At 32.2% G+C, this 26,569-nt stretch overlaps 1 protein-coding gene and 1 long non-coding RNA gene across 3 annotated transcripts in view; one reads left to right on the top strand and one right to left on the bottom strand.

Annotated features, from left to right (window-relative positions):
• Positions 1-916: 916 nt before the first annotated feature.
• The window catches only part of LOC127715523 (uncharacterized), a 31,724-nt gene continuing 6,071 nt past the window's right edge, over positions 917-26,569 (bottom strand). Inside the window, exons 2-5 of the long non-coding RNA XR_007988468.1 lie at positions 9,136-9,365; positions 7,766-7,930; positions 5,201-5,228; positions 917-2,110 (exon numbers count right to left, since the gene is read on the bottom strand). This is a non-coding gene — a long non-coding RNA (uncharacterized LOC127715523). The remainder of the gene's footprint in view (positions 2,111-5,200; positions 5,229-7,765; positions 7,931-9,135; positions 9,366-26,569) is intronic.
• Positions 19,386-26,569, top strand: part of LOC127713892 (baculoviral IAP repeat-containing protein 2-like) — a 69,371-nt gene continuing 62,187 nt past the window's right edge. The window contains exon 1 of one of the 2 annotated variants that reach the window (XM_052219876.1): positions 19,386-19,555. In XM_052219876.1, the coding sequence (XP_052075836.1) occupies positions 19,543-19,555 (13 nt within the window). In that variant the 5' untranslated portion in view covers positions 19,386-19,542. The remainder of the gene's footprint in view (positions 19,556-26,569) is intronic. The other variant, XM_052220008.1, reaches the window with a different exon arrangement.

Here is a 26,569-nt window from a genome sequence, read left to right as displayed (position 1 = left end):
TTTTATTATGTTGCAGAATCAAACCGTTTTCACTATGGATATAATACTTGTAAAATTAAATATGACGTATTGATTTTATTGTTATCTATTAACCCAAATTATCGTAATTTCGTTGATGTACTTTATTTTCGATTGTAAGAAACCATACCAAACCGTCTAAAGGTCCTTGACATGTTTATAGCGTTTATTGACCTTTTTTTTGGACGTTGACACTGACGAAAACGGACGAAGCTCGCAAAGTGACGAGAATAGCTCACCTGACCATTTGAATCAAGTGAGCTAAGAAAGCATTTCGATAAAATGGGTAGTGGGCTTTCGTATGATGAATTCATTTGGTGGAAAATTTATCGGTAAACTGAGTTGTATACTACACTTTTTTAATATCGTCGTTCTTATCACATTCCTTTGGTGGAAAACATATTTAATTTTGAAATATATATTAATTCAATTAACCATTAAGATATCAATAAAACTAAACATAGAAGATATAATCGCAGATATAATGAGGAATCTCTATCATTGTAGATATTCAGGAATTGGAATGCATAGTGAAAAATGAAGTATTCAAAACAAAGCAAATTCTTTTCTATCGAGGAATTGTGTCAAAACATTTCATGAGAAATGTTGCATAACTTATTGCATTCCAATGTTCTGGCTGCTTATGTCTATCACAATTTTGATTGTAGTTGTTATATACACAAAATACTGAAGTAATATAAGAAAAAAAAGGAGAAAACAAATATTCAATAGTTTCAGTTTTTTTCTTTTGTTCTGAACAAAAATCAAATCATCAATTTATCGACCAAAACAAGGTCATAAGCTTCTGATTTCGAACAATATCCCGACAAATTTCATGTATTCACCTTGTTCGGGGAACTATTACCAACATTGAGAGATTGGAATGAAAAAGAGTGTTTGCATATCATATCTTGCTTCATATGGGCCAGAGAGTGTGGAGAAATACATTTTGCAAAGAATAAAACTCCTGTATCTTTTGCAATAACCAACGAATAAGCTGCTGATGAGATACGTTTTATAAAGCAAGATTTCCGTTCAAATATGAGTTTGTCAAATCGTCCAGATACCAAAGGATATCGGTAAACAAATTTATTAATGACAATAATGTGTAAAAAATTATGACTTATTGTAAACTCTGGGAAAGGAAAAGGGAAGGATTACAGCATTTAATAAAAAGTTCTCGTATGAGAAATTAAGATTGTATGCTGCTGTCTGGAGGGGCTTACAATACATGGTTTTTCATAAGGCTTTAACAGTAAAAAAAGAAGATGGAAGTGATTATTTCAAAAAATTAAAAATGCTGCATTGAATCTATGATGCGATTGAATAATAATAATTGAGATAAAGTAAGCCGTAAGATAATAAATGTGTGAGCTTTACACATATTTCATGTGTATGGAATATCCTGCATCTTTTAAGTAAGAAACCCAGAGGTTTGAAAGCACATCCATTACAACACATGAAACATTATTAACCAGTGTGCACTCTATAATTCTTTATTAATACCTGATCATTTAAGTAATATAGGTTTTATAAAATTCAAATTCGTGTGCATATTGATTTTGGTAAGACACAATAGTATTTAGATATACAGAATAGAAAAGTTTACATGGAATGATATGTACATGTACAGACATAATGTAAACAACTGATTTATCTGGCATTCAAATTGATTCCTCTTACTTCTTTATATTTATCTAATCACTGGAAAGATGAATCCCTTAAATGGTTATCAAGATTTGTTATTTCATTTTTTTTGTCCGCACTTTCCTGATCAAATTGATAATGTGAATCGTTTCGCCATATTGGTTTTTCGTATCCGCTAGACAAGCTTAGATACTCATTTCTAAGTTTATTTCTTTGCAATTTGTCATCTGTGTGTATTTCACTATTGATCATGATCGGTTTTTGATTTTCATCCCTTGTTATTTGAAGCTGATTATATGGATGTGTTGGTGATCGTTGTCCAAGTTCATCGAATCCGTCATATACGTAAAGATAACTGTTTTCACGTGTATTGTTTTCCTCATCTGCATTTATTTCATCATATATTGACTCATCAGGCTCAGTATATTCATCTCCATCTTCAACCCTGACAAAAGATAATGATAATAATAATTAATAATAATAATTATAGAAATTAATATGTGTGTTTTTATGCGTTTATAGTCATAATTGTTGTTCTAGGTTCGATTTGGTATTTATACTATGCTTATGCGTATTGTGTATCTTTTAAAGAAACTCGAAAATCTAAAATGTGTCCTGTGAACGCGTACTTTTTTTTCTTTTAAAAGATGAATTGAACTTTTAAGATATAGATTTTTCTTTTCACTAACAACACTATGCTGAAGAACTGTCAACATTACACGTTTTGCGAAATTCTATTATTTTGTACAAGATATATATATTCAAAGAAGGGTGTTTTAATTAAGAGATGAACAATATGTTGGAGTTCTTAGGAAATAAAGATGATCTTTCATTTTTCACATTAATTTTATATTTTTAACATAAAAAAAATGTACATTCTGTGAAGCATTTAACAAAATATGCATTCGCCTCCAGCACAATTTTATATCTGTATTATCTAAAAGTGTGATCAAAGTTGAAAAGAAACAATACAACATGATATTATCTTGTATTTATTGATAAAAAAAAATAAGCAAAAGTTAAGATCCAATTGGAAATTATATTAAATCTAAAACTTGGTCAGGTGGTGTCTCATAAATCACATAGTTCCACCATCCTTTCACAGTCAACCCGCGGGTTTCGAAATATTATAAATTTTCGTTTTATTAATTCGTAAGTGCCCACTAATCTGTATATTGTAAATTAAATACAATAGTTGTTACAAATATATACCACTGAACAATAGTATCCAAAGAAATAAAACAGTCATAAACGAAAATATCAAAACCGGATCTTAAAACTAAGAAATAGAAAAAACGACCTGAAAATATATAGCAAATGGCGCAAGCCATTCGTAGGTTGCAACGCCTGAATACAGAATACAGGTATGAAAAGATATTACAGGGAAGAAGGGATTTGTAGGCGGTAACTAGAAAGCATGCAGGTAAAACAGTAGTGTGTTTGACTTAGATTTGTCATCCGTCATCGTCACTATGACATGGTAATGAATATGACACACGTATAACATAGAAAACCATGAATAACAACAACAAACATAAAGAAATATCACATGCGGTGACAAAAACAACACAAATAAATTGGTATTCTCGAAAGTTCGTTGTAATCATTATAGATATATTCCTTATAATTGTATAATTATGATTATGACAATTCTTTAACTTAAGAAATATAACAAAAAATAAAACATTTGATGTTTAGAAATATTATCAACACCAGTTATAATCTGCATTAGTATACAATCACAGTATAAAAATGTTGAGAAATACTTAGTGTCGTTTAAAAAGACATATATCGAAAATTCATCATGATAACACTTGTTTTTATCTATTTCAAAATTGATTATAAATTAAATTTTAAAATAACTAGGATGTGATTGGAGGTTAAAATAGAAATTAGGTAAACCAGATCAAAATTGTGCACTGTGGTTAACAGCATTAACACAAAAAATTGGAAACAGAAGCTTATGTGCTTAATCTTTTTTTTCAGTTTTTTTTGTATTATATGAAATGACCAAAGAGTTTAAAATTTGAATTGAAATAACTTACAGATTTTGAAAAGTATGATGAAATAATGAAAAAAAAGCCTTTTCATATCTGTCAATACGTATTTATCGATTCACTGAAAGCATATCAACATAGCCCCACACAGATTGTTTATGACAGTACGTATTACCTTTAAAGGATACAGTCAAATCTTTAGTTATTCTTTAGAGAATAAATCTCTCTCTTATTGTATACTGTTCCTGTTTGATATGAATCTTAAGTTTAATATCTAACAGTATTAAGGCACAACGGAACGCTGTATAATAGTAACCTTAAATGGTTAGAATACACATTCTACCTTAGTTATATGAATTAATTATTCATATCAATGACATGTGTCCACCCAGAATTTATAAAAAAAAAAAATAATTCTGGAGTGTGATTGTTGTCCATGTCTTTGGTACCTATATTATAATTGAAAGGAATCAAAATGTCTTATTTCATGAACAACGACTTTTTATCTCAGGCCTGTTTTCAGTTTTCCTTTCTTCATACCATTATGGTGATAATAATAATGATAATGAGATTTGATATATCTATTCTTTACTACTCTGAGATATTTTGATCGATATGAACAATATGAATGAAAGTAATATACATGTACTTGTCGAAATGTTTACTATTTCCATGACAATGATATTTGCATATCTAGAAAATATGTTGTTCAAAGATATCGATATAATTGTAATAATAAGTGTGTAGCATTTTTTTGGGTATGATTACAGTACCTGGAAATGGATGTAAAGGATATTCCCAAGAGGTCGTAAAGCAAAATAATAATTAACACACAATAAGAATGCTCAATTTGATGTTTGTTTGCTTTGTAGTTCTATCTATAAAAATAAACTTAAATCAGCTTTTTAAACATTACATCGCCTTGAAACCTATTATTTTTTTTCAATTCTGTATTTACAATTTGGCCACTAGGTATCTTGTTTTCTTTGCTTCATATTATATTTGATTGCATGGCTATAAGTGTATACACAATATTGCAATTTATTCATACAGTATTGTGTATAATAATTGAATAATATACTCTGTTGCCTAAAATTAATGATTTACAAGATTGACTGCATTTTCAAAATAAAACCCTGTGATTAAATAATGCATTGTCATACATTTTTCATGTGAAATTTCGCATACTTATGTAAAATGATCAATCAAGGAATGAACTGCATGTATCAACTTTAATTTTTGTCTTAAGATATTCATACGTTTGTAAAATATTGCCTTGTACATATTATATGCTGTTTGGTGTCGTTATTCATGTTATTACCATTTGAAATGTTGTTAATACACAACCATATCTTCAACTAATCTCATTTCTTGTGTGTTGTCTATTGTAGAAAAACTCTTGCAAAGGGTTGATAGATGCATCGAATATATCATCAAGTTTTTTTTATAGAATTTATCATTAATTATGTCATGTATGTATTATGACACAATCCAGTTAGATGGTTTAACTAATTTGTGGAAATAGCAAAATATTTTACCTTACGTCCCTTCGCCTTTTAGACACACCTGAAACATACATAAGCTTCTTTTTAAAAGTATCGAACAAGTTAGACATGTTAGAGGCAACCCAAATTGCCGTATTATAATATTGTTATTGGATGACACATGTGTCTTTTCTCATATATACTGTAAATTTATTTGTATTCGTATGATACCAACTTTCATGGATTTCTAAGGTATAGGTACACCTGTAATTTCAATATTCTAAGAAGTATACATTTTCTGAAGGCTTGTATTTAGACGTTTGCAAAACAACAAATTCAAATATCAACAAAAATTTTGTTTTCGATCCACGAAAATTGGAATCCATGAAAAGAAATTAATCCACAGTAAGTTGATTGACAATTTGTAGGATGCTGCCTTTTTTCCAAATTAGATTATTAAAAAAATTCTTGGTATTGTTGAGTTAAAGAGTGTAAGCTTTTTTTTTTACATATGCCGTGAAGTCACTTTCTGTTTACCGATAGTTTGAAATTCTACAACACTCATTGTACAAAGAAAATGTTCGTCACAATTGTCTTTGCTTTAGTGAAAAGAATGACATTTATGTTTCAGTATACATGATACCTCAATCAATTGCATGCAACAACACAGGTCTTGGACTTGGTAAGATAATTCAATTACTGTATCAAACTGATTATCAATACTTGTATCTAACATGTCTTAGTTTGATTTTCAATAAAATAAAAAATGTTTGATTTGAATGCCACTGATAAGTCATGTGCAGACGCGCATCTGGTGGACCAGGCTATAAGTCTTGTATTTTTTGATGAGTTAAAATCAATTTTAGGAGCACAGGTTCGCGTATATTCAGGGCTCCTGTATATTTTAAAAACCCAAGTTTTAAAAAGTAAAATCAAAAGAATTTTTAGTCTAAACTCCATCTTCTAATTGAATATCTGTTTTTAGATTTTTTCAAAGCTAACAATAAAGATATGCTTTATCATGTTATATTGACTAATTAATGAAGCCTTGTGACAAATTATCATATAAGTGCATTTTGCGAGAATAACGTCAATACCTGGAGAAGGAATAAATATATTTCCTACCCTTGAATTGGATTTCTTACGTTGATGGTTTTGACATTACCAAAAAACAAATGTATTACATGGCTTAAGATAATGTGTATGCAAGTTCCCATTTGGTTTTAGTTTTCTAATTTAATCTTTCTCAATTATAAACAGTGACAACATGTACAGGAATTCGTTGAGGACTATAATGTGAACTGTATTTTTTTTTGTTATGTACTGTATGTCACCAATATATCTATGTATTCTAATAACGTTCACCTAGTTTTAAGAAATGAACAGCGTTGCAATATTTTTTCATGTAATCTTAACGCTAGCATAACACAACATTTTTTAGGAATATTTAATATAATAAAGGCTAAGAAATTCGTGTAAATACATTCTTTATTCCGAGATGAATCATTTGCACAGTATTTTGAAAATAATGTGTTTCTAACTCTCATGTCTGTTTGACAGAAATATTCAAAAGCGATCTATCAATACAACTATGTATCATTGTCATTGAAAAACGATAAACGCTTCTGCTATGTTTGAGATAGTTAATTAGCAGTTTCCTTTTATAATTGTTAGGTTAGGACATGGATACTCAAAAGCGTATGATAACAATACTCAAGTATGTCATGTTTGCTCTTTTCTATAGCAAAAATAATTTTGCTGTCAAGATGATGTTCCTTGTCGCTGCCCAAGTAATTGTTAAATTTCCATATTATGCTAATGTATTGATGACGTAGGTATATCTATATTACGGGAGTTTTACGGTCGATTTTGGTATTTTATGAATGTAGTCCAAGGTCTACAATTAAACCGCTGTTCGAGTTACAATGGTAACAACCCACTGGGATGAAAAACTCTTCCCGGAATCGGTGATTATTTCTAAGTGAAGGGAGTTGGATATGCATTCGACTTGATTTATATTTCAACCTGGGAAAACATGATCTATCTGTTAATTAAAACGGGTTTTGAGTTTTTTCCAACTGATTTTTAAAGTTTGTTCATTTGTTGTTATGTTACACCGTTATCCCAGTTCAGGGGATGATTGAGCAATCACAATAATGTTTATCCCCGCCACATTATGTGTGTGCCTGTTCCAAGTCGAGAGTCTGTATTTCATCGGTTGTCGTTGGTTGCTGTCTGTTAGATATGTTTTTCGTTTATTATGTTGTAAATAATAATGTTGTTTTTTTCGTTTTGTCATGCCCTAGCCTTCATTTGATAACTATTGTGTATAAACATGTAGCAAATATTGTAAAGAAGATCATTCATGTATTTGGCAACACTAGGAATTTTTGGTTCTCAATTCTCTTCAAATTCGTACTTTATTTGGCCTTTTTAACTTTTTTGGAATCGAGCGTCACAGATGAGTCTTTTGTAGACGAATCGCGCGTCTGGCGCAAATACAAAATTTTAATCCTGGTATCTATGATGAGTTTATTTACACATACTATTGTTTTGATTTAAACTTTCCACATCTTAATTTTATTGTCATCTAAAGAAACATTAATATAAGTTACTTACAATAACATGAACTGTTGTAACATCAGTTTTATTTGTCCGAGGTACTGATTTTGGTGGTATGCAATTTATGAGTTCCATACTTATATCCGATATGAGACACGTTCCGTCCAATCCAATATTTATATGATAATCGTGATAGCGTGCCACATTTAATATATTTCTTCCCTATGAAAATAATTCGTAAATATTACACTTGTATTTGTATTTGTATTTGTATTTCATATCATATTTGATATGCCTGGTAAGTAACTTTTGTTGTAAGAAATGACAAAACTTATATAAAATGAATTTATGTTCTTGTAAGTTGGTAAACTATGCAATAGTTTTTTTTCCGTTAGTTTTGGTTTTTTTGTTTAATAATATTGACATAAGGAGCTGTTGTATGATTGTCAATGACAACAATACACCACGGTCCAAATAGCGTGGATGTAAGCAACTAAAGGTCATTGTACGAACTTGACCGATGATCAAATCAATACTGTATTGTAAGCTATGAAAGGCATAAGAAAATGTAAAACAATTTAAACAAGTACAGCCATTGGATGGTGTAAACTTCCCAAAAAAACGTGTATTGTGTAATGGTGTATTGCATATGGTGCAATGGTAGAAGGTGTATGGTGCTATGATGTATGGTGTAAGGGGAATGTTGTAATGGTGTAACGTGCGATCGGGAATGGTGTACGACATTTAAAACTATTCAAAATATTGATAAGAACTGCTTTTTAATTTTATACATTAATTTACAATATTGTGATCAAAATTCGTTTTTTAAAATAAATAAATAATTTTGTATTCGCACGCTTTCTTTGAAATTAAATTGAATTATGGTGTAATGTGTAAGGTGTATGGTGCAAAGGTGTAACGTGAATGGTGTAATGGCACAGGGTGTATGGTGTAATGGTGTATGGTGAATGGTGTATGGTGAATGGTGTAATGGTGTATGGTGTTAGTGGGAAGTTTACACCTCATTTATGACAAAACATCAAACGAAAAACAAAAATGGCACACAGCAACCAAGTCATGAGTCTTCAGTTATTTGAAAATATTTATACTTATTGTCCTTTTAAAGATTTTTTTTTTCTTAAATGTTTTATTATTAAAGGAACAACTTTAACTATAATATTTACTTGCTACTATTTAATTATCAAACTAGGCAAATGACATTGTCTTTTATGACAATATTGCTATGATTTCAAATACTTGTATCAAACTGTCAGTTTTGAATTAGATAAACAGTGATAGCTTAGTAGTAAATTTTAGTTATGTCTCATCGTCTTAAATGTTCGCTGAAGTAAAATGCGATATGGTAATGAAAACAAATTGTAAAGCTTTTCTGTTATGAAAAGCCTACTTTATTTTTCGAACCTTACTTTAATTCGAATACTAGATTCCATGTCATACTGAACAATGCCTTCAAACATTTCAAACGTAGGGTCGTCCACATATTCTTAGGAAACATGAATTGTCACTCCATCAAAATTAACTTCAATAGTTTGATTGTTAGGCTGATTCTGTAATCTTTGAGATGTTTCACATTCTGTTGAAGTATCTTCTGGTACATCGCATGGTTTGTCTTGGAAACAATATTTGAATAAAAACGCTAATGAAATAAAATAAAAAGATATGGGTGCACGGTAAACAACCAAACATCAACATGATTTAGTTCATTCTCATTATTTGTGTTTGCATTAACGCGTCTCAATCAATCCGATACAGGGTGCAACATTTGTGGGTAGATAAAAAAACAAGCAAATATCTGCAACATACACATATTTCTACGCAACTGCCGGTTGATAGGAAATTTGACAGTAATTACATATGTTATATTTACATGAAGATGTCTTTGTTTGTAGTATTGTTTGCAGACTTCGGTATTAATGGCAGAGTTTTAAAATTTTCTAATCTCGTTTGGAATTGTGTCGCCACCGAAGATTCACTCTTTCATTTTAGGCTGCTTTAAAACAGGCTGTCGTTTCATAAAACAATAGTTAGATTACGTTTTGCTCGTTAACCAAACGTTATGCTAAACATCCGTTTCATAAAACAATCATACTTTGCGATGGTTGTACATTGCGTGTGAATTGTGAACGCTATTTGCGTGTAGTTAAACCTGTTGGAAAGCGATCGTTACATCAAAGATGGCCGTCGCCTTGCATTTTATAAGAATCAACCGACAAGCCTTTAGACAAGAAAGGGTTTCCAGAAAAGGATTTATATCATGGACAACTCAAATGAAACATATCATATCTAGCTACCGTCTTGATAGACAGGCCATATTTGAGTCTGCAGATAAACTTTAACACATTTGAAAGGGCAACTTTGAGAAATTTCGCAAAACCTCCTTTCGGCCAAGAATTGATCGACAACCTTATGTATTATGCAAAGGGGGCTTCGTGTTCGAGATAGGAGATATTCATGGTATAAGCTAGTTATCGGTCAGTCGTTAAATATCCTCCGTAATAGAGTCAATTTTGCATCACTCTCCGGACCAAAATAAATTTCTTCAAAGTCAAAGCAGCGATGAGAGTAATTAAATAAGATTTTCACAGTATGCACGTGATGCTGAATGTAATTGATTGTGTTGACTGCACTGTGCTATCTATTATAAGACCAGTAGAGGACGAAAAGACTTTTGTTTGTATGATAACCTTTAATGCCTTAAAAAATCATCAAACAAAACACACATTAGCTAATGTGCAGGGAAATAATACATCGATATATCACAAACTTTCCTTCATTCATTTTAATATTTAATTTCCATGATTACTTATAAAATTGTTAAAATAAACAAAATTTTAATTAACTTCATTGTTCCTGTCTTTTGTTTTAAACATCTGTTTGTTAAGTAATATTATCTGTCCATTAATCAGCATGAGATGACATATTTACAGCTCCACTTAGCCATTTTATAATTGAAAGAAGATATGAAACTTTCATTCTGAAGGGTTTATACGCAAGATTGAATACAAAGTCTTTAAAAAAATCTATAAAACTTACCTTTAATTATATGCAAAATATCTAATGATGAAGACTAAATTTCAAACTATATCTATACATAATTTCTTATCTGCAATTAGTTTTGATGCAATATCTATTTTTAAGTATGACTCTACTTACAATTTATATTAATTTTGCAATACAGTTCGAATTTAGATTGTGATTACTTATTTGACATAGCATAACTTCGGACACAGAATGAATGTGATCTAAGCATATCAATCCCAACCGGGCTTTTTATGTATGGAACCTTGTGGTGCAATTTCATAGAGATCCATACACTTATACACAAGTTATTGCTCTAAAACAAGAAAAATGTTTGCTCTTAGCCCCTAATTACTAACAACTACGACAATAACCCCCAGATCAATCCCAACCTTCCTATTGTGGTATGGAACCTTGTGCTAAAGTTTCATAGAGTTCCATGCACTTATACTCAAGTCATTGTCTGCGAACCAAAATGTCTCCGGACGACGACGCAGACATCGTCATAACATAATACAAACGCAAAAAAATGTTCGGTCGTATAATAAAAATATATGACTGTGGGCAGATATTTTACTTTGATATAACAAGAATTTCGAGATAAGAGTTAAGGATGACGAGAGTAAACTGGTAGATGCATACATTAAAACTATTGCTTTAAAGTAATGTTACTAAACGGAAAAGTATCTATTGTATTTATTGCACTGAAAGTTCAAACCGAGAAATGTTTGGTTGGTTTTCTTTATAACAATAAGAGCACAACTATTCAAGTATTGCATGGTTCGGCATCTTCTATTCATTGAACGCATATGGAGAGAATGTACTTGATATTACGACCTGTACAGTACACTACCCTTTTGACAATTTAAATTTCAACAGAAATATATAAATTGAATTTAAGACATATAATTTATATATGCCCATGATCAACTTATGTAGATTATGGTCGAAAAATACCCACATATGACCTCATTGCAATTGTCCGTTATTTCAGCTTTTACATGCAACGAAATGTGTAAAATTCTATTCATTTGAACATCTTCTATTACTTTGTCTCCTTTACACTGCCGTAAAAAAAGTAAACCTGCGTCCGTTAGAATTATTAGAGTTAACCGTTTAAAAAAGGAGGATCATAATAACGAACAATTAAAAAATTATTAACAAAAATACCGAACTCAATGTAAATTCAAAACGTTTAAATTGACGTGGGCCTCTTAAGGATTATGTACACTTTTGTTATTTCGATGTTAAACATATGGAAATTTTATAAAAATTCTATACTTAGTAGATAGGGGATTATTGCATGCATGCAGTGCTTGCAATGATTTCCCGAAAACAAGTTTTTAAATATTAATTAAAACAAGTACATGTGCAGATATGAACCAATCAAGTACACCTTTTAGGGTGCGCTCGACTTTAGTGACTCAACACGAGGTTTTTGGGATTTGAAATGTTGTTTAGGACTTTTTGTAAACAATAAACCAAGCGCATCATGGATAAACTAGAGAGTAATCACATTTGCTATTGAATGCAATAAGACAATAAGTATAACTTCTATGACCGACGTTTTCCTTTGTTACATGAAAATGTACAAAATGGCACTTCTCTTTTATTCAGTACTCTTGCAGTTTCTTTATTATGGCACCTTGAAAATTGCGTAATACACAGGCCTACAGAAGGGTTGATAAATCTTAAACGATAATCCAATTGATATAATAATCACTAATCCTGAAAAATATTTATCATAAAGGGGATGCATTAAATATATTTGAAAGTTCTAATAAACATCTAGCGCCAAATTCAATGCATAATCAGGACAGTAAACCATCCGAGACATACCCATTAAGGATAATGTACCCTTTTGTTGTTTCAATGCTAAACATATGGAAATTCTATAAAAATCTGCAGCTTTCCCCTTGTACTCCTATATTTGACAACTCGGTGCTCAAAAGATAGAGGATTATTGAATGCAGTGGTAGCAATGGTTTCCCTAAAAAAGTATATAAATAAAGATATTGGTTGAAACAAGAATAAAAATGGACATATTCATGTACACCTTCTAGGGTGCGCTCGACTTTAGTGACTCAGCATGAAGTTTTTTGGATTGTAAAGGTTGTTTAGGACATTTTGTAGACAATAAACGCTAACACATCTTGAACAACCGAGTTAGAAATCTATGTTTACAATTTTATAACGAAATCTCTGTAATAAAGTATTTACATGGGTTTTTTGCAAAAATCCTGGCTTTATTTGCCACCAAATTGCCCATTTCCTATTAAATGCAATAAATTTATTTAACAGTATTGCTTTGAACAACGTTTTCCTTTGGTATATCTACAAAATGGCCCGTCACTTTTTTTCCGTATTTTTACCGTTTTGAGATTGTTGCACTTTGAAAATTTCGTAATACACAGGTTACAGAAGGGGTTGTCAACCTTAACATCAATGAAAATGAGGCATACTCTGCATGGAGGATTTTGTTTGTAATATATTTTGAGAGGGAAACAAATTGAATTTGTAAATTCATATCAATAATGCCTAAGTTTGTTCTTATTTAACAATCAAACATGTATTTGATAATTCAATAATCCATGTTCATAAGTTGTGGTACTCTGAATATTCTTTAATTCAATAATTGCAGGGGCGGATCCAGCCATTTTTAAAGGGGAGTTCCAACCCAGGTTAAAAAGGGGGGGGGGGGGGGGGGGTCCAACCATATGTCCCCATTCAAAAGTATTGATCGTAAAATCAAAGGGGGATTCCAACCCCCGGACCCTCCTGGATCCAACACTGAATTGATTGTTGTTTTCTTAACACCCAGTGGGAACTATTTCATAAAGATTGTCTGAACAAATTAACAAATAATTCTAATAAATAGGCTATGAAAAGTGCATCGACAGGATTGAAGAGTGGGATATTTAGACAGGTACATGACATTTTGGATAGGGGTACAATTTGCCTTGCGATGGGTCAACTTCAGATCACTGAAATAGTTGTTGAAAGGATTTTTTAACGTGCAGACGGAGGTGACGCTACACAAGACATAAAATTTACTTTCCACATCCTAACTGGATGGGGTTCAGTATTTATACATCTCACGAAGCCAAACGGACGACCCCTTCGATAATGGGGGAGTCCTACCGCCAGACAGAGAAATTTGGTCTGATTTCTATACGCCAGGGTACCGTGGATATTTTCCGAAGTCAACTTACTGTTTATCAACATTTCCCCTATTCTGTTGACTCTCCCACAAAGCAGTTTCTGGGTCAGTCAGATAGGTTATTACATCATATGAATTATCTGGTTTTAGCCTTGAAAGATGTAAAAACTATATAAAAATCTAAACATTCGTTATCTGTCGTTCTGATGAGCAATACAATGCTTTAGTTGAACTCTTTGTAGATGATACTTGTAGTAAACATCTTTTTTTAGACCAAAACGTAAGAAAAAAATACAAGCATGATTCATCTTATTAAGAAATGTATTTTTCCCCACCAATAGATTTGAGGAATATTTTCCCCCATAGCAAACCTCTATCCCTCATGGGAGTTTATATGTTTACTACTTGTGATGATTTTGATAGATATAAATGTGTAAGATATTAAAGATAAAAAATAATCTTACCCAGTTTTAACAGCAAGGATTCCTACCGAATTCTTTTCGTGTCAGTGTAGGGTTATACCGAAGGAAACAGAGGGAAATTAAAAAGAGGTTTCCCGTTTGATATTGCATCTTTTAAGAAAAATCATTATGATATGAGTTAAAATATAAGGTTATGTTTATATTTGAACGCTTCAGTGATTACACGTGAACTGGTTTATAAGCTAGAAGCCATATATTGTAATGTGGTTGAATTACAATGAAATATAAAGGAATCACAGTTAGCACCCTTTATTTCATCGGGATAATATTTTAAAGGATACAACATAAGAAAAACAATTAAAGCTAAACTGAACTAAAAATGTAATATATTATTTAACAACTGAAGAGCATATGAAAACAAAATAAAATTGGTTCTTTATTTCAAATAAATTTGCAAAATATAAAATGTTAAAATACCACAAAATATCTACCTAATTTTGTAATAAAACGTATACTTATTTTTATTTCATACGCTGCTCACATACCTAATGAAGTTACCTGAAGGAATGTGGACATTCCTCTCTCAGTCAATGGTAGACACTGTGTCCTCCCCGATGGACTGTGGCCTCCACAGCCCTAACGGAGTAGAACAGTTCTAATGTCGTAGCCATTAGGATTCGCTGTAAATACTTTGTGAATTCAAAGTAATCAGAAATCCTCTGGGAGACCCGGAAGAGTGAGAAAGTGAAAAAACTCACACACTTGTTTCCTCTCTTTCTCTTACACTCGCTCATTCTCCCCCTCACTCTATCTCTCTCTCTCTCACTAAATTTTTTCACACTCTGTTAGTGAGTCGTGAGAGTGTGCGAGGGGTGAGAATGAGACATGCTGAGAGGGTGTGCGCGCATGTATGCGGGAGTGAGCGAAGGTGTTAAAGTGAGTGAGAGAACGAACAGAGTGTGTGAGCGAGTGACAGAGTAATTTTTAGGGAGAAACAGCGAGCGGATGTGGGAGAGAGAGATGAGTGTGGGAGAGAGAGTGTGAAGAGTGCGAGAATGGGTGAGGAAATGAGCGAGAAAGTAAGTGCATGAGAGAATTAGAGTGAGAGGGAGCGAGGAGTGTGTGAGAAATAAGTTATTGGGGACTGGATTGAGCGAGTATGTGAAAAAAGAGCGAGTGTGTGAGCGAGCGAGAATGTGACTGTGAACGAGTGTGCGTTTTGTGAGAAATGATAGAGTGAGCGAGAGAAAGTGAGCAAGTGTGTGTGTATGAGTGAGAGAGGGAGGAGTATGTAATAGAGATAGTGAGCGAGTGAATGTGTGAGACAAAGATTGAGTGTATGAGAAAATGAACAAAAAAAGTGAGAATTGAAAGAGTTAGAGATTCTGAGAGAGTGTGAGCAATAGAGCGAGGAGTGTGTGAGAAAGTGAGCGAATGAACGAGACATTGAGCGAGTGTGTGATAGAGTAAACGAGTATGTGTGAATGTGAACAAGTATGTGAGAAAATGAGCGTGAAAGAAAGTGAGTGTGTGAGAGGGAGTAAGTGAGTGTGTGAGAGGGAGTAAGTGAGTGAGGATTGAGCGAGGTTGGGGACGAGAGTTAACAAATATTTGAGAGATTAAACTTTTGAGAGAGTGTGAGATAGAGTATGAAAGTGACACTGAATGAGAGAGTGAACGACGAACAAAAATGTGACTGAACAAGAGTGTAGTGCGAGTTAGTAAAGTAAATGACGTTTTTTTTAAGAAAATAGTAACGAACGAATGAATGAGTTCTGTGTGAACAATAATTAGTAACTGAACAGATGTGAGTGAATGGGTTTGAACCTTTGAGTGAACTAGAGAGTGTTAATCACAGATAAAGTAAAAGAATGATGGCTGAATGGGAAAAATTGGTGAGTGAATAAGAGAAAGAAAGAGGTCAGTGAATGAGAGAAGATAAGCAAATAAACGACTAGGACGACTCTTCATAATGGCATAAAACAATTTAGTCTGTGATCATGGCATTTTTTTTTATCTTTAAACTAACGATTATTCATTGTTTCTCTTATTAAATTCTTTCTTGTATCGTCTTTCATAATTACAATTGTGTTTTAATCATACCTTATCTTCCTGTATTTAATGATAATTACATTGCGAAAATATGATATTGATGTACACGTTTTCTGTTTTGTTCTAATTCTTTGCATTCTTATTTATGATGGAATTCATAGCCAATGTCATTTTCGTTACACAGTAAACAATCTTTAAAAGCATGGTCAATAAAATTGTTGATCACTGGCAATTGCTTAAACAATTAGATTAGTGTAATGATGCACGTACTAGTCAAAACTGTCAGCATATAAATCATATTAATTAACTAAAGAACGTGCTGAGACACATTACCCTCAGGTGATGTATGATGTTTTAGCTGCTCTGTCAAGTTTGTAGTACAGCTATTATTCTAATTCAAAAATATTTGGTAACCTCTTGATTTTTCCTAGATAATGTTTTTAAAAATTTGCCTAGCAACCCCTATATCTCTCAATTTTCTTTAAGGCTTTCATTTCAAATAAACTCTGGTATAATGTTTTGAAAATCTTGTTATTTCCATTTTGTTTTAATTTTATTTCTTCTCGTACATGTTAAAGAAAAAATAAAGAGACAACTTTGAAATTCATAATTTTTGTTCTCAAATGCCTATATCTCCAAAAGAATCTCAGCAACCCAAATTCTTTATTTCCCCCTTATTTTATCTATTGAAAACGATTGGTTATCTATAAAGTTGTTAATACAGCAAACATCATCAATTTTCGCTTTCAATACCCATCGTGTTTGCCACAGGTATACAGTTGAAATCAATGTGTCTCTCTTCAGAACTGTCAGAACAATGTGTCATAGAATTGTTATTTATCTGTTCTAGGACATTTCTTCCTTTAGTTACAATTGCTTCAGGGTATAACTGTCAAAATATTTTCTAGGACATTTCTTCCTTTCTACTGCTTCGAATTCATGCCTAGGATATAGGTAACATAACCTGTTCTTGGGCATTTTTTTCTTACAAGTACTAAAGGGTGTAGCTCTCAGAATCTGTTCTAGGATATTCCGTCCTTACAACTACTTCAGACTATAGCTGTCAGAATCTGTTCTAGGACATTCCGTCCTTACAACTGCTTTATGCCTAGGGTATAGGTAACATAATCTGTTCTGCGACATTATACCTTACAACTACTTCAGGGTATATCTCTCAGAATCTGTTCTTTGACATTCCATCCTTACAACTGCTTCAAGGTATAGACGTCAAAATATTTTCTCAGACATTTCTTCCTTATTAAAGCTTCAGGGTATAGCTGTCAGAATCTGTGCTAGGACATTCCTTCCTTAAAACTGCTTCAAGTTATAGCTTTCAGAAGCTGTTCTAGTGTAAACTGTCAAAATATGTTCCAGGATAAAAATGTTTTGACAGATTTTTAAAAGGATTGTAACGAGTCTTTTGGCAATCGCTAATTGAAATAACTTCAAGGGTGCAACAAATGAACTGTGTCTATTGTTTTTGTTGCTATGATCGTATGAAAAGCAAGTTGACCGATCTGTATCCAAAGTAACACCTGAGCTGCGTCGGATAGAAATCGATCTTATGCAAATGAATATCAATACACATGTTAACCTATTTTGGGTTTAAAAAGTCTCTATACAAAGTATGTAACTATGTAACAGTTTGAAAATTTAGTTGATATAAGAACCCTACAAAACAGACCAAAAAGTCATCTTTTATTTTGTATTTGAATGTTCCTAAATCAATCAAAGTCATATATATGTACATGTATACGTGCACTTGCATAAGGTCGATATCTATTCGACGCAGCTCACCTCTTGGTTGCTTCTTCAGTAAAATCAATACTAAGTTGTTTGATTTCAACTGGCTACATAACCTTAAGAATTGCATTTTATTTTTTTCAATAATTGACATGTGACCATATAATTGGAGAAATGTTATGCTGGTTTGATTGTTCGTTTTATATTTATCAAATAAATAAATGTTATTTGATTTATTTTTCGTACTATCATATTCTGATAATGACAGCGTTTCTGTGTTCGAAAAAGAGTGGGAAAAAAAAAGAAAACAGTGAAATCGACCAAAGTAAAGATACGCTGTGAAAGTATACGTTTGAAATGCAAAGTCTGACTTCAAAGTGAAAGTGAGTTCGAACCCCGCTCGTGCATGTGGCAGGTACATTCGGCTCTTTTCTTAATTGCTTAGAATTGTCCGCACAACAGAAGCTGACTACCACGATACAGCCAATAGTGCTAAAAGTGGCGTGAAACACCACCAACAATCAATCAATCAATAAATAAATCAATTAATCAGTAATCCTCTATTTAATTTAATCTTTCTGGTGCATTTACGTGAAGCCTTTTTATGTATCTTTCAACAACAAGTTCTTGTTTCACACCAATGTATGCCAATGGCAACGAAACAATTACTTTAAAATTCTGTACTTTAACATGTCATGTTTGAACGAAAAAATTGAGAAATAAATGATGTCATACATGTAACTCCTGTAAAAAGTGACATTTAGTTTCGGAATAAAAAGCTTTGCCCATTAATTTTTGTTTGTCCTTTTGTTATGTTTCTGTTCACAAGTTGCTGTTTTTACATAAGAAAATGCCTGTACCAAGTCAGGAATATGACAGTTGTTATCCATTCGTGTGATGTGTTTGAACTTTTGATTTTGCCATTTGATTAGGGACTTTCCGTTTTGAATTTTCCTCGGAGTTCTGTATTTTTGTTATTTTACATTTTGCAGCAAAATTTGAATTAAAGTAGGCTCTAATGTAAAAATGTAGTATTTCGTTTGAAAATATCCCACATAAAGAATGACTATAAAAAACCCAAAATATATCTCTTTTTTAAGGAAGCATATATTATTATTTTATTAGTCTAGATAATAGCTATGCGTGTTTGTGTCTAAAAGTATAGATCGGAATGTCATATATTCAATTGTACGTTTCATGCGTTACGTAACATGGTTGCCGGGTCACTTGTTTGATAGACAGTCGTAATCAAAACAACTATTGTCGGTACTTACATTATGTAAATTCCTTCCAGTGCAATTTATTTTCAAGTTGATGCAATAACATTGGCAGTTTTATACTTAATCATCAAATAATATGAATAGAAAAACACGAAAGGAGCGGACGGTGATACCGAGAAGCATCACTTCTTACCTTCCATGAACTTTCTAGGTATACTATTAAATTTGTTTTTTATTTATTGTTCCGTAAATAAATCATGCAGGCTCCTAGTTTTCACGTTTAAATGGTTTTACATTAACTTCATTTCGGGCCTTACATAGCTTGCTATGAAGTATGAGATTTACTCATTGTTGAGGGCCTTACGGCGAGCTATAGTTGCTTACATCTACGTCATTTTGTCTTTGATGGAAAATTGTCTTATCTGCAACCATACCACATCTTCTTCTTTGAGATTGCTACCGTATTTCAAAATTTTTGCCATTAACTTATTATTATTAGTTTTATATAGCTGAATGTCTAAATTCCGACACTCATACTAAAGGTTTTCCGATTTGCTACCGTACCAACCGTAGTACAAAATGGGAGCCATCATTGAACTTTTGAAATAATTGATATATACACTTTATATGTTTTATGAATTATAATCAAAAGTATTTTGAGGATTTATAGCTACAACGTGGTATTTATTTCACTGCCATGTTTTATCTTATTCATAGCAAACAATATTGGGCGTATTCGATTATGCTTTCGAGCAACCGTTGCACAATGTTTTATCCCCCGAAATTGTAAAGGCACAGAAAAAACTAAAACATAAAGCACATTTATATTTTATCTGATTTTCGTTAGTTATAGTATTATAACAGTATATAATGAATAGGTTGGAATGTTTGGTAGGCTTTTAGAAAACATGAAACAAATAAGAGCCATTTTAACTTACAAAATCATCCTCCTTAATAATGTATTAATAATAAAATAAGTATTAAACGATTCTCAATCGTGCGTAGGCTGAGACAAATCCTAATAAATAATAGTAATAAAGATAAAGAATAATAGTAATAAAAAGGTGATCAACACATTTTCTTACCTTATAATCAGTATCAATTCATCGCATTCTTTAAATCAATTAAATATTGTCATTTATTTACGTAGTTCAAATTTTAAAATATTTATCATCTTTACCATTCTTATATTTTCTACGTTTTCACAAAAATCGTCTTTTACATGTATAAAATTTTACCAATATTAAAAAGTACGGAAAAGGATAAAATTATAACATACGTTATAAATCATTTAAAAAGGACGAGTGTCAGTGCAATTTAATATAATTATTATGATGATAAATGGCTACTTCACGTCCAGCGGCAAATTAAATGCATATTCAGGACGAGAACATGTTAATGTAATATGAATATTAAACCCTGCTTTGTACTTAAACAACACGCTGAGTCGGATTTTTAATGTACTAATTCACAAGGCAACAGTCCGTTTGAAGACATGTTGTCCTAATCGGACACCTTATTCTGACTCCGAGCCGACTAGTCTTTGCTCTTACTCCCCAATGCCTCGTGCTTATCGGAGATGCAGCAAATACCAAATCTAAACTTTTTGGATTGACCCGGCCGAGGTTTTGAATCCACGACACTCGAGGCAAACATGCTACCTCGAGACCACCAAGAATTCTTCTTCTTTTTTTTTAATTCAATGATTCTAGACGTTGGTGTTCTTTTTATCGGCAGCAGAATAGTAAGTATTTTGTTTTTCAATATTTTTTTCAGTTAACTTTATTTTTTAGAAAGCATTTCTAGAAAAAAAATCTTTTTGATAAAAAAATGAGAAAAGTGCCCTTTTCTCACTCAAACATTCTGCTGTAATGATCGAAATAGATTTCTTAAATAAAAATGACTAATTTCAAAGAACTAATGAGAAATCAACAAAATTTTGACATGTTGACATATATAACCAACATCAGTATCACGTGTTTAAGAAAGTCGTTCATAGATAGTCTTTCAATTATACCAAATTCTGTTTATACATAAGAAAATATTCTCTTTTTTCTAAATATAAACAAAACAAAAACAATACCTTAAAATAAAGGAAAGGCAAATCTATATTTAGAATCTAAAGGCCGTGTCAACTCAGTTTGTGTAAGGTTTGTTTGATTTATGCACTTGTGCATTAACTAAATTATCTCAGATAGATTCACAAACAAAGAGTTCTAGAAACGGTGAAATCGTTATCAAATAAAAAGTTACGGTAGTTTTTGCTGATATGCAATTCGATTTCTGTAATTTGAACATTGAAGAATAAAATAGTCTCCTCCTCCAAAACAACATAAACGGTTGAGTTACGTACCAACCGTACCTGGTACGTAGCTAATTGGGAATCCTCTAATACAGCTTTCTGACAGATCGACGAAATTATTTGATCTGTAACTAGAGCTTAAGGGCGGAGTTAGGAGTGGGGTGCACCCAATCTGTCTCTACTCGGCAGACATACAGTCAGGATTCTACTTCGTCAAAATGGAAGCCACTGTAAGGATGACGGGCTGTCGATTTAGCTCTTGAAAACCGATAAATTTATCCACATAGCTTCATAAAGATTCTTGCATGCCAGTTGTATTTAAAAAGTATTTTTCATTATTAAAGTTAACCATTAAATAAGGAGTATCATAATAATAAACAATTAAAAAATAAAGAATACCGAACTCCAAGGTAAATTCAAAACGTGCTTTCCACATGTACTCTTATATTTGACAATTCTGTACTTAATAGATAGGTGATTACTGCATGTAGTGCTTCAATGATCTCCCTAAAACAAGTTTTTAAATAAAGATATTAGTTAAAGCAAGTACATGTATATCCGGTACACCTTCGAGTGCGCTCGCCTTGAGTGACTCAGCACGAGGTTGTTTTTGATTTAAAAAATTGTTCATGACTTTTTGTAAACAATGTACGTAGCACAACATGGATAAGCTAGCGAGTAATCACATTTTCTATCGATTGCAATTCGCAATGATAAAACAAAAAATATAACTTCTACAACCGACGTTTTCCCTTGGTATATGTACAAGATGGCTCATCTCTTTTATTCAGTATTTATGCTGTTTTAATTTTATGGCACTTTGCAAAAATTTCGTAATACACAGGCATACAGAAGGGTTCATAAACCTTAAACAATAATCCTAATTTATATAATAACCACTAATTGAAAAATATTTATCTCAAGGAGGATGGATGCATTAGATATATGTTTGAAAGTTCTCATAAACATCTAGCGACAAATTAACTGTATATTCAGGACAGTAAACCATCCGAAACATAGCCATTAAGGATAATGTACCCTTTTGTTGTTTCAATGCTGAACATGAAAAAATCCGCAGCCGTTCCCCTGTTTTCCTATATTGAAAATTCGGTGCTTAAAAGATAGAGGATTATTGCATGCAGTGCTAGCAATGATATCCATAAAACAAGTATATAGATAAAGATATTGGTTAAAACAAGTATAAAAATGGACATATTCATGTACACCTTCTAGGGTACGCTCGACTTTAGTTACTCAGCACGAGGTATTTTTGCAAAGGTTGTTTAGGACATTTTGTAGACAATAAATGCTAGCACATCATGGAAAAACGAGTGAGTAATCTATGTTTACAATTGTATAACGAAAATCTCTATAATAAAGTATTTACATGTTTTTTTTTTAGCAAAAGTCTTGGCTTTATTACATGAAGCCACCAAATTGCCCATTTTCTATTAAAATTAATGAAATATTTAAGAGTATTCAATTTGCTTTAAATAACGTTTCCCATTGGTACATGTATATGCACAAAATGGCCCGTCACTTTTATTCTGTATTTTTACCGTTTTGATATTGTTGCACTTTGAAAATTGCGTAAACACAGGCCTGCAGAAGAGGTCACCAACGTAAATGAGGCATACTTTGCATGTAGGATTTTGTTTGTAATATATTTTACAAATTGAATTTGTAACTTCATATCAATAATGCCGTTTTGTTCTTATTTACCAATCATACATGTATTTGATAATTTATTAATACGTGTTCATAAGTTGTGGTACTCTGACTATTCTTTTTTAATTCATAAGTTGATTGATGTTTTCTTAACACCGAGTGGGAACTATTTCATAAAGATTGTGTTAACAAATTAATAAATAAATCTAATAAATAGGTTATGAAAAGTGCACCGACAGGATTGGGAGTGGGATATGTAGACAGGTAAATGACATTTTGGATAGGGCCACAATTTGCCTTGCGATGGGTCAACTACAGATCCGTGAGAGAGTTGTTGAAATTTTTGTTAACGTTCAGACAGGGTTGACGCTACACGAGACACAAAATTTGCTTTCCACATCCTGTTTAACTGGATGTGGCTGTGTATTTATACATCTCATCCAGCCAAACGGACGACCCTTCCGAGAATTGGAGAGAAAGACAGAGACAGAGAAATTGGGTCTTACCGGGGTACCGGGGTACCGGGGGGATTTTTCGAAGTCAACCTACTGTTTATCAACGTTTCCCCTATTTTGTTCGACCTTTAAGTCCTCTCCCACAAAGCAGTTTCTGGATCCGTCAGATAGGTTATTACATCATTTGAATTATCTGGTTTGAGCCTTGAAAGATGTATATAAAAATCTAACAATTCGTTATCTTTCTTCAATGCAATGCTATAGTTGAACTCTTGGAGGATGATATGTGTAGCAAAATAAACAAGGCTTGAACAATTCTATACCCGAAACATCTTTTTTAGACCAAAACGTAAGAAGAAAATAAATACATGTTATGTTATTAATAAATGCAAATTATTCCCATTAGTAGATTTAAGGAATATTTTCTATCCCATAGCAAACTTTTATCCCCCATGGGAATTTTTATCTCCAATAGACAACCCTCAATATGGAGATTTAATTCTGCACATTTTGGTCATTAATTCGACTAGATAGCTCTAAGAAATGGTGGCACAAGATTTGAAAGTTGCAATTTTAAATTTGGAAGTTATTTTTAATTAGTTTAGAGCTGTTCTACAATTTAATATGTTCACAAAACTAATGTTTGGTTAATTACTTTTTTGCAAAATTTGTCGGTTCATTAACTATACAATTAAGAGAACACTCCTAGGCAATGTTCGTTCTGCTTTTGGAAAGGGCAATGATGTAAACGTTTAACTATATATTCTATGCATAAAATCAATTGCAATGCTGGTAAAAAGTGTAAAAACAAAGTTGACAAGCAAACAAACCATATCATTGTTGAGCATGTTATTATAGAGGAGTTTCAACTAGTCAATCTTATTTGGTTTATACCTTGTTCAGAAGATTGAGATGAATGAGACAGTGTTCTGAGATAGGGAAAATGAATATCAGTATAATCTTATATTTTTTAACAGAAACGAGTGGTGCTATGCATAGTCTTAGTTTCTGTTCTTTATTGTTGTTGTTGTATTTTATGAATTTGTTTTGTTTTGAAAAAATTTATTACTGGTACTTGGTGTATATTGCAAAGTTAAAATTGAGAATGGAAATGGGGAATGTGTCAAAGAGACAACAACCCGACCATAGAACAGACAACAGCAGAAGGTCACCAACAGGTCTTCAATGCAGCAAGAAATTCCCGCACCCGGAGGCGTCCTTCAGCTGGCCCCTAAACAAATATATATACTAGTTCAGTGATAATGAACGCCATACTAAACTCCAAATTGTACACAAGAAACTAAAATTAAAAATAATACAAGACTAACAAAGGCTAGAGGCTCCTGACTTGGGACAGGCGCAAAAATGCGGCGGGGTTAAACATGTTTATGAGATCTCAACCCTCCCCCTATACCTCTAGCCAATGTAGAAAAGTAAACGCATAACAATACGCACATTAAAATTCAGTTCAAGAGAAGTCCGAGTCTGATGTCAGAAGATGTAACCAAAGAAAATAAACAAAATGACAATAATACATAAATAACAACAGACTACTAGCAGTTAACTGACATGCCAGCTCCAGACTTCAATTAAACTGATTGAAAGATTATGTCTTCATCATATGAATATCAGGCACAATCCTTCCCGTTAGGGGTTAAGTATCATACCATCATAACATATATGAGAAGAACATAACCCGTGTCATGCCAACAACTGGTTTTTAAATAAATGTGTTTAGTGCCGATGCAAAGACCCTATAAGTGAATCAATATTAACGCCAAAATATGCAATCTTTAATGACCTGACAACAGTATCGTAACTATATCCCTTCTTAATAAGTCTATTTAAAGGTTTTGTTAGCTTCAGAGGTGAATACTGACATTTTTGAGCCTTTATAAAGAATATTTCCATAAAAAATTGGATGTGAAATACCTGAACGTATAAGAAGTCTGCATGTTGAGCTATATTTACGAATGATGTCCTTATACCGATGATAAAATTTAGTAAATGTGTTGACTAGTTTGTGATATCGAAAACCCTGGTGTAATAATTTTTCAGTAAATACATAAATTTCTCTCGTTAAAATCTAAAACATTGTTACATACACGAGCGAATCGTACAAGTTGAGATATATAAACACCGTAAGATGGTGACAAGGGAACGTCACCATCTAAAAAGGGATAATTAACGATAGGAAATGAAAAATCATCTCTTTTATCATATATTTTAGTATTAAGCTTTCCATTAATGATATAGATATCAAGATCGACGAAAGGGCAGTGGTCATTGTTAGTATTAGCTTTATTTAAAGTAAGTTCAACAGGATAAATTTCTTTAGTATACATACTGAAGTCGTCATTATTGAGAGCCAAAATATCATCCAAATATCTAAAAGTATTATTAAGTTTGTGTATCAGATATTTTTTCGATGGGTCTTTGCTGATTTTTGTCATAAATTGTAACTCATAGCAATACAAAAAAAGGGTCCGCAATAAGTGGTGCACAGTTAGTCCCAATTGGAATTCCGATAACCTGACGATATACGGAATCTCCAAAGCGAACAAAAATGTTATCTAGTAAAAATTCAAGGGCATATATAGTATCAAAGCATGTCCAATTGACATAGTTTTTTTGTTTATTGCTACTAAAAAATGACCTAAAAGAGTTTGAACATATATATTCACATTCTGACTTTTTAAATGCCCATTTAATTAGGTGTGTGATTTTTTTCTTGATGAGAATGTGAGGCAATGTGGTATATAGGGTAGAAAAATCAAAACTTTGAACAGATTCAAAATCA

Source organism: Mytilus californianus, unplaced genomic scaffold (assembly GCF_021869535.1).
Source record: "Mytilus californianus isolate M0D057914Y unplaced genomic scaffold, xbMytCali1.0.p SCAF_1, whole genome shotgun sequence".
NCBI lineage: Eukaryota > Metazoa > Mollusca > Bivalvia > Mytilida > Mytilidae > Mytilus > Mytilus californianus.
This window is presented reverse-complemented; position numbering and strand designations above follow the sequence as displayed.